The sequence below is a fragment of the Halichoeres trimaculatus genome, unplaced genomic scaffold, assembly GCF_033239565.1.
Source record: "Halichoeres trimaculatus isolate MK-OKI-2021-1 unplaced genomic scaffold, fHalTri1.1 fHalTri1_scaffold_16, whole genome shotgun sequence".
In the NCBI taxonomy this organism is placed as follows: domain Eukaryota; kingdom Metazoa; phylum Chordata; class Actinopteri; order Labriformes; family Labridae; genus Halichoeres; species Halichoeres trimaculatus.
The window spans coordinates 642272-656651 of NW_027437194.1; the positions used below are offsets into that span (position 1 = coordinate 642272).

General features: G+C 38.8%; 3 protein-coding genes across 4 annotated transcripts in view; 1 reads left to right on the top strand and 2 right to left on the bottom strand.

The window, feature by feature from the left end:
- Nucleotides 1-3872, bottom strand: part of abl1 (c-abl oncogene 1, non-receptor tyrosine kinase) — a 40064-nt gene extending 36192 nt beyond the window's left edge. The window contains exons 1-3 of the mRNA XM_074690216.1: nt 3325-3872; nt 1452-1510; nt 691-1055 (exon numbers count right to left, since the gene is read on the bottom strand). Coding sequence (XP_074546317.1) covers nt 691-817 — 127 coding nt within the window. The 5' untranslated portion in view covers nt 818-1055; nt 1452-1510; nt 3325-3872. The remainder of the gene's footprint in view (nt 1-690; nt 1056-1451; nt 1511-3324) is intronic.
- A 1034-nt stretch (nt 3873-4906) lies between these two features.
- On the bottom strand, nt 4907-8451 carry exosc2 (exosome component 2). Of its 2 annotated transcripts, none has more exons than XM_074690562.1 (9): nt 8286-8451; nt 8014-8115; nt 7872-7917; nt 7681-7770; nt 6806-6871; nt 6647-6715; nt 6217-6393; nt 5909-5988; nt 4907-5206 (listed from the first exon to the last, which is right to left on the bottom strand). In XM_074690562.1, the coding sequence occupies exons 1-9, from the start codon at nt 8405-8407 to the stop codon at nt 5191-5193; spliced, it is 768 nt and encodes a 255-aa protein (XP_074546663.1). In that variant the 5' UTR covers nt 8408-8451; the 3' UTR covers nt 4907-5190. The 2 variants fall into 2 exon arrangements, with proteins under 2 accessions (XP_074546663.1, XP_074546662.1); XM_074690561.1 differs by having other exon boundaries at nt 4911-5206; nt 5860-5988.
- A 1509-nt stretch (nt 8452-9960) lies between these two features.
- The window catches only part of ric1 (RIC1 homolog, RAB6A GEF complex partner 1), a 46789-nt gene continuing 42369 nt past the window's right edge, over nt 9961-14380 (top strand). Inside the window, exon 1 of the mRNA XM_074690329.1 lies at nt 9961-10548. Within this exon, the coding sequence (XP_074546430.1) occupies nt 10408-10548 (141 nt within the window). The 5' untranslated portion in view covers nt 9961-10407. The remainder of the gene's footprint in view (nt 10549-14380) is intronic.

Genomic DNA, 14380 nt, shown 5'->3' on the forward strand with positions numbered 1-14380 from the left:
CCCCTGGTTTCCAGTGGTACTGCTTTGTTTGAAACTGTATCAGTAAGATTCATGGAAAACTGCAGAAATAGGGACAAAATGAACACAATGCACAGACAGAAGACTACATCTGTATTTACTCTACTGTGTTTCAAATAAGACAAACAAAACATGTCCACTTTCTGTTTGAGAACTCCTGATTGGGATTTCCTTCTCCTTCTATCAAACATATCTTATGGACTTCCTGTGAAAGCCATACACCATCCTAAACAAACACAGGAGGAGGCACTGTTGAGCTCTGCCACACAACAAAGGCATCTTCAGTCTCCATACCATAACACGCTGGCATCAAACTGTCAGCAAATCCCTGGTTATTAGGCTAAGTTATCTGCACACAAACTATTACTGCATCGCTTTAAAGCTCACAACACTTTCTCTGCCCCAGGTTGCGCAAGCAAATTTCTTATTCAGCTGCAAGCAGCAATCTCAGTGATGCAACCACCGCAGAGCTGAGGGTATCTATACACTTTTGTGACTTCTATTAATGAACAGTAACTTGTGCTGCATCATGATTTCTTCATTTTCCACAACAGTCAATACAACCCTGCTGTCAGGAAGGCTGCAGATCTAATCCCTGACAAAGCTGTGAGGGTGAAACCATGCTGCTTTCATATGAAGTGATATCAGAAAGATTAGGAAATGTGTTTTTACCGTGCACAGCAAAAACGTTACAGGGCTGGGTCCCATGGCGTGACGACTCTCTCTTCCCACCCTTGATGAAGGCTGGCAGACTGGGTCTCCTCTGATCCCCTACAAACTTCCCCGGCTGCTGCCCCATAAGGGCAGGGTGCCAGGCCGCAGCCGGGACTCTCCAAGCTGGACTTTGTTGCTCACCGTCAAACAGTTGGACACCAGTCAGGGAAGGGGGTCGGGGCAGGATGGGAAGCCCTGTCCCTGTCTCAGTCTGTCCTCCACTGGGGTGATATCATTCACAAATTAATCCGTAGTGTCTCTGTTTATCATGCTTTAATGGAGACTGGATGCCTCAGAGGTCAGAGTTCGGGATCCAAAGTAGTCTGGGGGAAAACAAACAATCAATGATGATTTAATCTGGAGACACTGGGCGTATATTTAACATAAAGACAGCATCCAAACAGCAGAGATGTGTATGAATAATCCTGGTTTGTAGTCTTACAATGCTATGGAGATGTATAAAGGGTTTATATTATTAGTAGTTGTATAATAAGTTTCTATCCAATGCAATATCCTGATTAATACTCGATTCAGTAAAGTGTCCTGCTTTCACTCATCAGACAGTGCAGTCTCAGAAAGGATGTTCATTAAATTAGGAAACTAGCTTTGGCTAACGGAAGTGTGCTTCAGGCTACAAACATACCTGTTTGGGGACATAGTGTTGGAGTTAGACAGAAAATAACTTTATCATGAGCACAAACTGTTGAGAAAATACTTACATCTGAAGTTTAGCAGGCCATTACTGTTATATTCCCGACTTCTTTTATCCTTTGGCAACCTGTTTTACGACAAAAACAATGTCAGAAACAGTCACTCGTCCACAAGAAGCACGTTAAGTGGAAATGACCAACTTGTACCAACTTTTTTTTTTTTAAATTAAATCACTCAGTTAATAGACTGAGAGAGATCAGTTTCAAAATATCAACAATCGTACAAGAGGTACGGACATACAAAATAAAATTTAAAAATATGTATATATATTAGGGCTGCAGCTATCGAATATTTTAGTATTTCGAGTATTCTACTGATAATTCCATCGATTAATCGAGTAATCGGATAAAACACATTTTAAGTTAAAGAGCAGTTATTTTTCAAATGAAAAATTGTTTCAAGCAAGCGTAAAGTCAAATGACTTTGGGCGATAAATTCAAAAGTTCCGTGCGATCTGATGAGATATGAGATACAAGCAGCTGATGCTGATCAATACACGCTTTCATATCAGTCTCCAAACTCCAGAAGAGAAGCTAGATTTGTTGCTTGTCGCTATTTTGAAAAAGAGGGGGCTTGAAGGTTCTGAAAACTCTAAATATGGCCTCAATAAGCCACTCTTTGAGCTTTTTAAAAATTAAACGATTCCTCGAGGCGGAGAAAATTCCTCGATCATTTTTTGAAATCGAGTACCTTGAATTATTCGAGGAATCGTTTCAGCTCTAATACATATATACATATCAAAAATACAAAAAAAACAAAAATAAATGAAATAAAATAAAATAAAATGATGGATAGCCGAAACAGTTCTGTTTGTTTTGAAATGGCTAGGAGTTGTCCATGAGTCTTGCATCTTCTACCAGCACAATATTGGTATCGGCTGATAAAAGCTTAAAAACCTGTTTATTGGTATCGGCAGATATGAAAATTTCTGCCGATATTCACAGCCGATAATGTGCTATTCAGTTAGGATTATTATTATTTTCCATCTGAAAAATAAGCTCCTTAAATAAAATGTAGCACTTCATTTATTTACTCTGCAGAGTCTGTGTCTGTCACCAGGTTGTTACAGTAGCTCTAAAATAATCAAATGCAACTTGGTTATGTTTAAAAATGCATTGTACATTTAAAGTTCATGTGATCTAAAGAAATTATTTTTCTGTATTACAATACTGAATGTCTTGAGTTTGAAAAAATAACACATTTCTTATTAATGGTAAAATCAAATGTTTTTTGTCTTGTTTTATGTGTGTTTCTTAAACAAATAAGACCGTCACAACAAGAGTAACATATAAATTCCAGTACAGGATAGACTTAGCTTTCTTTACAGAGAAAAAAACAAACTTGTGATTATCGGTATCAGTATCGGCCAAAAGGGGTTTCGATATATCGCCATATCGGATATTAGCAAAAATCCAATATCGTGCATCCCTAATTTTTATGAATAAAGAACTTCCCTAAGATTATTATGGTATTAATTCATAGATCATACAAAGAGTTCTTAATTATGAAGCTGTACAAAATATTTTCACATTTAAAATCAGGAGTTGGTACATTTTTTGACAACCAGTGATGTTAATTACACACATTTAAAAAAAATACATGTTCTGTAGTTATTGATATGGTCAGTAAAAAAGGAACAATTATTTGTTTTAAAGCCAAAGCGTTGACTTAGAAAATCCGCAGAAGGATAAATACCACTGAGAGTGTTGAATTGAATCTCTTTAAATGTTAAGAATTAAGATCTTAAAATGTGAGTTGTTGTTTTTTAGGAGAAAAAGTTAAGGATAGGAACTTTAATGAGACACTTGTACCAACTTATCCCAAACTTACACTTCGTGTTTTAGAGTTACACATAAGCTCAAAGTGTGAATGTTGACTTACATTGCTTTGGAAATGTTTACATTGTTGGTTAGCTGGCGTCTTTGAGCTAATGGTTAAGTTAGCCATAGAGGCTAACTAACGTTAGCTGGTGGAGCACTCAACAGTTGGCTCTCGCCGAGTCGCTGTTTACACGCTGGGTAGAAACGTCGGGCAAGTGCACAATAATGTCTCCAAAATCACTTTCTGGTTGCCACAACTTTAACGTTTGCAAAAAGTCTCCCAAAGCCAGAGTTTTCAGTCTGTTTCAAACTTCCGTGTCCACTCTTCCCGTCTTGCGGAGTGTCTTCCCCTGTGGTACCCGGACTAAATGCACTTCAATCAAGGAGGTGAAGAGAAATGGAGGAAACTCAGCCGGCCACAGACCGACGACTCTTCCTGCTAGCTCTTTCCTCTGTTCGCAGCCGCCCAGATCTTCGTTACCGACCCCTCTGTGCCTGCGCTCACTCATTGTTTTCACCTGGAAATCTCTGCACCAAACTTTGGCCGAGTAGTAGCTGTGTCGCTTGTGCCGCCATACTTCCATACGCAAGGTGGTTTACAGAAGTATGTGGGTGGGACGACGTGTGACGTCATGTGCGTGCGTGGGCTAGTATATGAGACCAAAGCTAAAATCTTATTACGCTGGAAAAGACAGTCTGTGGAGTATGGAAGCCCAGTTATACCAGTCAAAATAAAGATTAAAAATAAAAAAGGTTGAAATAATGAGACAAGAAGTCATAATTTTTTCATAATTTTAACCTGTGGTTCCAAAAAGAATAAATTTTACATTATTAATTTACTTATCATCTTTGCTAAATTTCATATTTATAAATGCAAATTCACTTTTATAAAAAGCTATTTTTAAACTGTTTCTTTTAGAATTACAACAATACCCTGAGTCTATTCAGACTTCTTTAAACTTCAAAGCTATAAAGACTCTTGAATGCTTAAATTTATTTCATTGTTTTAACTAAAAAAAAAAAGACTTTGTATTACTTTTCTTTCTTATTTGATCGATTTACTTCTGGCACATGTTCTGTATGTTCTTCCTTTGTCTTGTGGGATGTTATAATATTGAATTCTGTATACGTATACTTTCAATGATATTGTTTGACATTAATATTGACAAAAAAATAGATAAATTGAAAAAAAAAAGAGACCAAAGAGCCCAGTTAAACCAGTCAGAATAAATATTTAAAATAAAAAAGGTCAAAATAATAAGATAAGAAGTCATAATTTTAACTTTTTACTTTTATTAAATGGCAGAAATGGCTTCCCATAGCATACAGAAAATTCAAATTGTATTGCAAAGAAATAAAAAAAATATCCCAAGATTTGTGAGATATTACTAAGATTTAAAGAAACATTTATGTATTTCAGAGGAAGCTTAAAGTATTCCAGATGAGTATTAAAAAAATCCAAAAATAGTCCTTCAAAGTATTTCTTGTTTTTTTGTCAGCTGATTGAAAAACATATTTTTTTATTTCGCAAAAATTAACATTTTGAATAAACATTAAATGGATGGTTAAAGAACTAGATAAATAGCAAAGTTGGAAAAAAACACAACACAGAGAATTTATTACATATAGTTTTTTTTTTTTTTTTTTACTGAAACACCACATATCAAAATACATCTGTATAACATGAAAACAGTTGCTCTAGTGACCTCAGTTTGAAGTTCACTGTTCAACAACATAACTGACTAACCCTGGGAAAGGGGTCTATAAGAAAAGGCCGGTTCAGTCCTTGTATAAATGGTCCCTCTTTAAGCTGCTGGATGTGATCATGGTATTGTCTGGAGGTCAGTTAGGATATGGGTTCTTTACCCTTCCTGTTCTAACAGCTTCTGTTGAGTCAACATTACAATCTCTTCCATCACTTCTGGCTTCAGGATGTCTTTGACCTACAGAAACACACACAGAAACACACACAGAAACACAAACTTTATGAAAACAGAGCAGCAGAGAAATTAAAAATACAAATTAAGAATTTATATGTGACTTCACATTATTTCAGTTTAAATAGATGTGATTTTTATGACTGAGGCATACTATGAAGGTTGGTACTCTAGTGTACTCCAGTGTACTTTAGCCTGCAGCAGAAAGTATCTCAGATATTTCTTTATATAAACTGTCTTAGCTTTGTTGTGCAGGATTATGAGCATAAGAGAAAACTTTTCAATATTATATCAACATCATCAACTGAAAGCACAGAAAGTTAACTGTGCCAACACAGTATGATGATAGTATTATGTTGTTGGCAAAGTGAAATATTTATGTGATGCTGAGAATAAAACCTGTTCTTCACCTAAAAAAGCATCAGCATCCATCATTTTTTAACAGTTTTATCAAAGTCCAAACTGAGGCATATGATTAGCAGAACTATGCCTGTAGTTTTGCAACTCTGCCACTAGATGGCACAATATGGTAAAGAGTCAAATTACTTTTTTTCTTTACAATAAAACTGCTGTACATTGTAAAATGGCAGGGACCATGCAGTGATGACCTCAAATTGTCAATACTACTCTTTATATATATCTTATTCTGTGCTCCTTACCTGGTGCTGAACTGAGGATTCATAGCAATAGAGAACACTGGTGTCGTACAGGAGGACTTTGTGAGCAGCCAGGGCCAGAAGACAGTTTCTTAACCGAGATATTACTTCTCTGTCTGAAAGACTGACGGGCTGAAAAAACAGAGACAAAATCAGATAAACAGATTAGCAAACACTGACAAATACTGTTGATGCAGAAACGTAACTCAAAGAAAACAAGACTGGAAAAGTGAGAAAGTCTTATCAGTATGGTTTGAACATATTAAAGTATCTACTATTGCTCCTCTAAAGATTGTGTGTATTTACTGATAACTGAGTGTTTCAGCTGTTGACATTTCTCTTGGTTTCTTAAGTTCCTACCTCCAGGCTGGTGTAAAAGCCTCCGGCCTCCTCATCCTGTTGCCCTGGAGTAGGATACAACCACACAAAGCCGTTGTTCCCCAGGATGATGGATGCACCACATGGCAGGTTGTGGAAATGTGTTTTCTGCCTCTTGATCAGTGATGGAGAAAGCTGCACCAGCACGCCTTGACCCAGCTGATAATGAGAAAGAAATAAAAACAACACAGGATATGAACCAGGGTGTCCAGAAAATGAGGGAACATTAAAACTTTAAACAGTATGATCCTACAGTTTAACTCTGTGTGAATCCTGGCCCTCAATTACATACTGGGCTTTTGAATTGAACTACAAATATGAAACCTTTGGGTTAAATCAGCTCTACCCAAAGTATTTTTTTCAGGATAATAACAGACCTGTACCCTTCATTAGGACCACTGAGCCAACTTACTTTTCCATACTTTAAACTGCGGGTGTGGAGTGAAAGAGCTCCATCTGAGAAGACAGACTGCACCTCTGCCTGGAAGTACAAAAAAATGACAAAAAAGTCATAAGACTTGGTGATAAAAATAAGAAAGAAACTATTTAAAAAAAAAGAAATCGGACTCACACTAATGAGATCGCCCTCCTGGAGGTACTCCCTCATGGTGAGCTCGTCTTCTGCAGATCGTCTCCTCTGAAAGAAGTCAAATGAAGCATCTTTTAAAAACAGGGTTCCTACAGCTCAAGGCAAGTTAAATTTAAGACTTTTTTAATGACGTTGTAAATCAAATTTAGAAACAAGTCGACAACAAACCACAATTGAAACAAACAAAACTAACAAACAAAAACACCACGTGAATTACCTGGGTTAGAGGCAATTTTAACCCAATGTTTATTTTACATAAAACATCACTTTTTACCTTTTTTTAACCCCATTTTTACAACTTTATGCCTATTTTGCCCCCATTCATCTTTTTTGGCCGCTGTCAAAACCATTTTTGGAATTTTTACATGGTTTTTAAAATTTAATTTCAAATTAAATTCTCAATTTTGCTGCCATAATCAATTTCCCTAAGCCACTTTTGATTTTTTTTTTTTTTTTGCCAATTTTTCCTTATTTTTTTCTCTCTCCAGGCACCCTAGGTAGAACCAAGACATGCATCTGCTTTAAAAGTTCCTGGTGCAACCACATCACTGTTTTGTTAGTTCCGCTACTGTGATTATGGGATGTTGCCACAAGAGTAAATCAGGAAATTATTTAGAAAAATAGATTAATGTTACTTAATTTTTTTTTACTTCAAACTAACATAAATCTTACTACTGTGTTCAAATTTTTAAGACTTTTGAAATTTGGATTAAAGACTTTTTAATGCTAATTCAGGCCTTATTTTTAGAATTATGAATCCAATGCCTTTTAAGACTTTTCAAGGATCCGCAGGAGCCCTGAAAAATGAGTAAAGCAACTGTTTTCTCTGTGTGAATCAGATATTTTAAGCATCTCACCAGCTCTCCTCCAGGAAGATTGACAGAAGACAACAGGAGCACAGAGTCCAGGCGGGAGTTGGTCTCCACCTTCCATCGTTTCTGTTGTACCTGCACAAAAAAGTTGTTGCTTACACTGAGCACAAATCATTCTAGTCATACATCTCTACTTTAACATATATATGAAACTACATATGGGAAAAATGTCTTACCTCTGTGATTCTGCCCACCACTACATCACCAACCTCACCGTTAAACCTGCAAACCACAAACACACATTTAATCTATAATCATGAATCACCTGCTCTTACTTTCTCCTCTGAATAATGAAGGTTATGATCCTTCCTCTCTTACCTGGTCTTCAGTGGTCTGACACAGATTAGCTTGTCCACTCTCTGCACCTCTCCAGCAACAGATGCTGTTAGCTTCTCTTCATCAACATAGGTACCATGACCCCTGGAAATAAACGGTGAATGTTTATTTTCTGGTTATCAAAGTGAAGATCAGAAGAAAAACTTATACTAACGAATACTAAGCCCCTTTTAGATGATTTCCTTGTATGAAAACACAGAGCTGTAGCACAGACAGCCGCTCTTTCCGCTAGAAGCTAGCTGGAGTTAGCCTACCTCATGAAACCGGTGTCAGAGGTGATAACATCCCCGGGGACGACGAGATCTTTCCGGTCAAAAGCAGAATCTGTTAGAGAAACTGCTTTTCGGATAGTTGGTAATCTCATGTCAGCAGCCATGCTTCTGCTTTAATTCTTCTTCTTCTTCTTCACTCTTTGGCAGCTAACGACAGCTAAACACGTTTTACCGCCACCTACCGACAAACAAGTCTGGAAGTTTGATGCTGATAAATGCTGCTGTAAACTTATTTAAACGAGGATTTTTGTCTCTGGAAACATAACTGTGCAAGCTTTTACAAGCTGTCTAATAAGAATATTCCCCTAACGTATTTTTATTTTTATTTTGTATTTGTTTTGTACTTGTCATTAAACGCCCATAACTGCTCATTACCGCCACCTGTTGAGCGGAATCAATCAACATTTATCCACAAATTGACCTGTTGACATTTTATGTGGATAAAACTTTGATTTAATTTTAACTTCTAGTTGGATGCTGCATCATAAATTTAATTCTAGCCACAATTCTGGTAATAATAAGCCAAATTTTCTTTTATTCTAATTGATGTGTACTTTGGAAATGGAAAACAAAACAAAACAAAATAACTAAATTAACTAATTAATAAACCTGGGCATTCAGACCAAGGTACGTTACTGAACAAATAGGATAGCAATACAACTTTTATTTTCAAACTTCCAACAATACAGCTGAATTTTCTGTAGTTTATAACATCAACAAAAGCCACATAGCATATTTTAGAAACAAAGATACTTTGACATTTGTTCTCCATATTTAAGCACATATATCAATTCGGCCTATTGATTATTTTGAGTTATTATTAAGGAAGTTTTTGATTTGTGCTCGAGTATAATATAAAATGTTTAATATGATAAAGGTGCAACTCGTCCACACTATTCATATAGTCCAAGAATAAAAAGTAAGTCAAAATAAAAATAGTAAAAGTAGCAAAAGCAATGATATATATTTAGATAAATGATTTTTTTAAAGAATTGTAAATGATAATAATAAATAAATAACAGCCGCATAATTGAATATGTCTGTCATGACATGGGAGGAGATATTACATATAGATACATGGACCAACACATGTAAGGAACATGACAATTAAAAGATAAACATTATTGTTAGATAAAAGTAACTATCATCATTTGAACTTATAACAGATAAACCATCAACAACAACACCACAAAACCTACGTAATACGGAAAACAAGACCATCTGGCGATTAAGATCAACTCAAGATCAACTCTCAAATATCTTTCATAAAATGTGAGATCTTGGGATCTTAATCTGATATGTACCTGTTGTGTCGACACTCTACTTTTAAATTCTGTATTACTGTTAAAAAGATTTTTTTAAAGAATAATTAACATTTTCGATATCTAAACGCTAATTTAGGTGAATCTTGAATTAAAATATAGTCTCGCAATCGTCAAAATTGCTCAAAATTGTTCTTTCTGACTCAATTAATGGAGAAAGAAAAGTATTTTTCTCTTACTGTTTCCTTCCCACCGCCAGATGTCAGCGTTGAGTCGCTATCACTTTGACGCATGCTCACTTCCACTGGAGTTTTAACTTCGGGGAGTGCTGACGTCAGATGTCAACACCAAGCAAATGTCTCTGTGTTAACCAATCAGCGTCCAGTCAGCGACACTCTTGTAAAGATGGCGACTGTGAGGCACAGAGTAGTGAAAACTGGACGCTTTAGCGCTAATAAACACCGCTGGTTCCGACAGCAGAGACATTAAAACGACAGCGGGACTCGAGGTTTACCGACTCCTTTGTCTGCCTCGGCACCCTGCGTGGCGCCGCGCGCTGTCGGCGTCAAGCTGGCTGCTTTTATTTTCGACTTGGACTGCCGTTACCGTGTATAGCTCGTTAGCTTCGGGGCTAGCTGTGTAGCTCTCTCGGCTGCGGGGATCTTTCTAAACAGCGTTCATGGATTCAAGCCTGGACAGTGTTTGTGCTAGGCATCCACTACTTCTGTAAAGTTCTTATTTTGATCATCCAGCACCAATGGCTCACCAGGAGGACTGAGGGGCTCCCCCGACCTGGCGTTGCGACACTGTTTTGGGTGTTGAGTTGGAGTGAGTTTGCCGTCATGTATTTTCTAACCGGCTGGCCGCGGCGGCTGCTTTGTCCGCTGAGGAGCGAGGAGGAGCCCTTCCACATCCAGCCCAGCTCCCAGAGGTTTTACTTCGCCGTGCTTTCAGAGACCCAGCTCAGCATCTGGTTCAGCCGGGTGAGTTCAGCCCTGAATCCTGGATTAAATCAAAGCTACTATCATTTAATCCACCTCTGTATCACTGAAACAGCTGCTTTCATATGACGTGAATTCAACTGTGTGTCAGTATGTGACTGACTGTGTTGTTAAATGGTGTCAAAAGTTTATAAATAGTGCTGAGTAATCAAAAATGTATGAGTGTTGACATGATGCAGACGTCACACCTGTAGCAGACATGACAGGTAACGTTGCAGGTATCCGCATACGTGTGCCGTACACGAAGGCATCACCTTGGATTATGTCAGATTACGCCACCTGAGCCGCGGGTTCACGTGTGTGGTTCCTCCCACTCACCGTCCCATTCATCACAAAGGCTTTGCGGCTTTTTACGGCCACAGACAGGAAATTAAACTTCACTGACGGATGAGTTATGTCATGCTATAAACTAACTGCACACCTTTACCTGGAGAAATATGCATGAGATGAGCTTCATTCATGGTGATTTTTAAATGTAGACTCCTAACAATCAATTCTTTACATAGAATATTTTAAGTGTGGTGTATCTAAGAAAAGTTTAAAATTCTCTCTTAAAATGAACACGTTGATCTAAATGCTTTCAAACAGCAGCAGAATTCTCAATCTTTAAAGCTGCTGAGTAAAATAATGATGTAAACATCTATGTCAGTGCAGCATCCTGTCCTTTGTATTTATTTATTTTAACCAGGACTTTAAGCGGCACTTTACCGCATATGTTTATGAGTTTTAATTTTTATTCATGGTCGATATCTGGGCCGATATTCATTTGCAGTAAAAGTGAACATACAGGAACTCCAACACTTAAGTTTGTTTGAAGCCTCTAAGCATATATTTATTCATCAACTCCCAGGATCAGCAGCTGTCTGATAAAGTAAAATGAAACCTTAGAAAAAAATAAAAAGCTCCCTAAAGTTTTCAACAGGAAGTCAAGTTTTCAAAAAAAATGTCTTTGTGTCACCAATCAGATGGTGCTAGAGACAGAGTAGAGATTGCAGACAGAAAGGAGCCAAAATGACACAGGCTGAAATTTAATTTCTTATCAGCCACTAGATTAAAAAAGGCAGATGCCGATATGCTTCAAATTGCTAAATATCGACCTGGCTGATAATCCTTATATCCAACCTAAGTACGACTCGAGTCAGAGGTTTACAATTTGTTTTGAACCTTAAAGGGCAACTCCGTTTTTTTGACACCTGGACCTTATTTATAGGTGTGTGCATGCTCGTATACTCACTCAGACAAACATCGTGCAGCTCGGAGTCCTTCAGAAGTTATTTAGATCCAACTGATTTTAGCCGCACTTAGCGGGGGCCACGGCAAGGGAGCTTCAGCGCGGGACACAATCTCTGCAAAATCGCTCATTTCGGCTATATTTGTTCATCCATCGCCAGTGTTATCATAAAGTCAGCTCGTAAGCCCACTTTGTCTGAATAAAATGACAAGTTCTTCAAAGTTTAGCTTCCACAGGCTTCCTTTGGACTATCCGGCATTACTAAAAGTGTGGCTCGTTGCACTGAAAATGGATCCAAATACTGAAATAGAGGATTTGAAGCGGGCCAGTCACCGAGTCTGCAGTGCTCACTTCGCTCCTGAGGACAAATAAAGATTCGCACGAAGCCAAAGAAGAAGGGCCAGGAACCACAGCGTCAGAACGACGACGGTAGACGAGCTGACTTTATGATAACACTGGTGATGGATGAAAAAATATAGCCCAAATGAGCGATTTTGCAGAGATTATGTCCCGCACTGAAGCTCCCTTGCCGTGGCCCCTGCTAAGTGCGGCTAAAATCAGCTGGTTCTAAATAACTTCTGAAGGACTCCGAGCTGCACGATGTTTGTCTGAGTGAGTATATGAGCATGCACACACCTATAAATAAGGTCCAGGTGTCCAAAAACCGGAGTTGCCCTTTAAGGAGTCATGGTAGGCAGCGTCGGCCAAATGTAGACACTGTGCAGAGGCCTCCATAATCTAAAGCAGGTAAAAAGGTTGAAGCAACAAGCTAATCCAGCAAGATAATCTAACAATGAGATAATCAGCCAGGCCGTCGCTATAAAAAAGAAACAGTGTAGACTAAACAAACCAGATGGACCAGAGGTTAAACTATAAGACGCTTTAATTCGTTTTTCTAAGAGGTTTAATTTTGATTCATCGTTTGGTTTAAAAAGATGATTAACTGACAGCTGTGTTAACAAATCCAGCGTTGTGTACTTGATTAGCAGAGTAGAAGACAAACAGGAAGAGAAAACTTAATAAACATTTATACAGGAGTCACTGAACGGTCAACAGTCCTGAGTTTGAGCCTCATTTCAACCAAACAGTCTCTACCCCAGCAGACTGCTCCCACTCCAGGGATCTCTGAGCTCTGATTGGTGGGTTACACATGTTTTGGTTAGCAGAAAGGAAGTGATGTAATTCCCAGAGCTTCATCCTCCAGGTAGAGGTAGCTTTTAGCTTCACATATGGGTGGATATGAAGGCACATTGTAGTGGATCCCCGCTCCGGGCTGTAACCAGCAGAAACAGCTGCTGTCGTAGGAGCGTCTCTGTAGATTGAACGCTCAGCTGCGAACCATTGTCCTGGTGTGTTTGTGTTCCTCAGATTTAACCCCGCTGATAAGAAGAGGAGCTGTTTGATTTGATAACCTGCTGTCGGGGCGTTGTGTGTGGCAGTCTGGGCTCCTCACAGCGTGTGTATTTATGATGTGGTAGACACAATGGATCAGGGTCACTGCTGATTTCCTGAGGCCCCAACAGGACGTGACAATATTTTCCTTCCCTTCTTTCTTAAGAGCTTTGCCCGGCCGCGAGTATCAATGAGGCGCTCAGGAAAAACACAGTGTCAGGAATGTGGATTGGTTTATTTCCTCCTTTTTCACACACACCTTTCACATCTGCTGGATGGGTTATGTCGACTCCTCAGTCTGGAGCTCTCGTTGTCAGACAGGAGAGCAGTGGAGGAGTTGGTTCCCACACTGTTACTGTGTTTGTAAAATAAATACATCAGTAATTTCCCCCAGAGTTCCTCCTCCTGTTGTTCCCAGACACATTTTGCCTCCACGTCTATTCTCTGTAATCCCATCACTCCTCGAGCTGAACCAGTGCACCCTGAGCCCGTAGTTCATCCGAGGCGCCGTCCCCTAATCCGTGTAACGCAGTAGCTTAGCCATGTAGCCGTTCAGCTCTGGGGACTGGGGAGGAGGAACTGGTGAAGGAGCAGAGACAGAACCACCAAAGTGGTACCATAGTGGGCCTCTCTGTGTCTCTGTGAAAACTGGCAGCCTGTGTGTGAGTATCTGCTCTTATAGTCCCACTTACTGGAGGGTGTGGGTGTAATCCTGAGGGTCCCCTGGGATTTCTTCAGTTACACAAACTGACTGCGTGCTGTGGTAGTGGTGGAGCTGGAGCAGAGCAGGAGAAACATGCTCAGTATCCAGCTTTCACCAGGATAAATCAGTCCATCAGATCTGTAACTGAAAGATCCTGATGTAAAATAAAGTCTCATGAAGACTGGTTTCCTCTCCCTCTGTCGGCCTTTTCCATCTGTACCACACACGCTCTCTGCTGGGCTGGTGACAGTGAATAACTTATGGAAACTTGACTTATATGTTGATCCTTAGAAAGAGAAAAGTTTTTGACAAAAAGCTGACAAGTTCAGTTTTCAAACATAAACATAATCTTTAGATGTTTAGTTTAGTTAGCTTCTGTTTACAAGGAAGGCTTATGAATGGAGAGGCTGGGACAAACTTTGCCAACGTGAACTTTAGTTGCAGCTAGGATCACAAAATGCTGTGAATTTTCAAAGATGGAAACTTTC

What these genes read in the sequence shown, in the direction of transcription:
- exosc2 (XM_074690561.1), bottom strand. Translation starts at nt 8,407, where the DNA reads ATGGCTGCTGACATGAGATTACCAACTATCCGAAAAGCAGTTTCTCTA. An exon ending in ATCTTCCTGGAGGAGAGCTG is followed by an intron (nt 6,872 to 7,680) that starts GTGAGATGCTTA and finishes GACTTCTTTCAG; the next exon opens with AGGAGACGATCTGCAGAAGA. An exon ending in GCTTTTACACCAGCCTGGAG is followed by an intron (nt 5,989 to 6,216) that starts GTAGGAACTTAA and finishes CTGTTTTTTCAG; the next exon opens with CCCGTCAGTCTTTCAGACAG.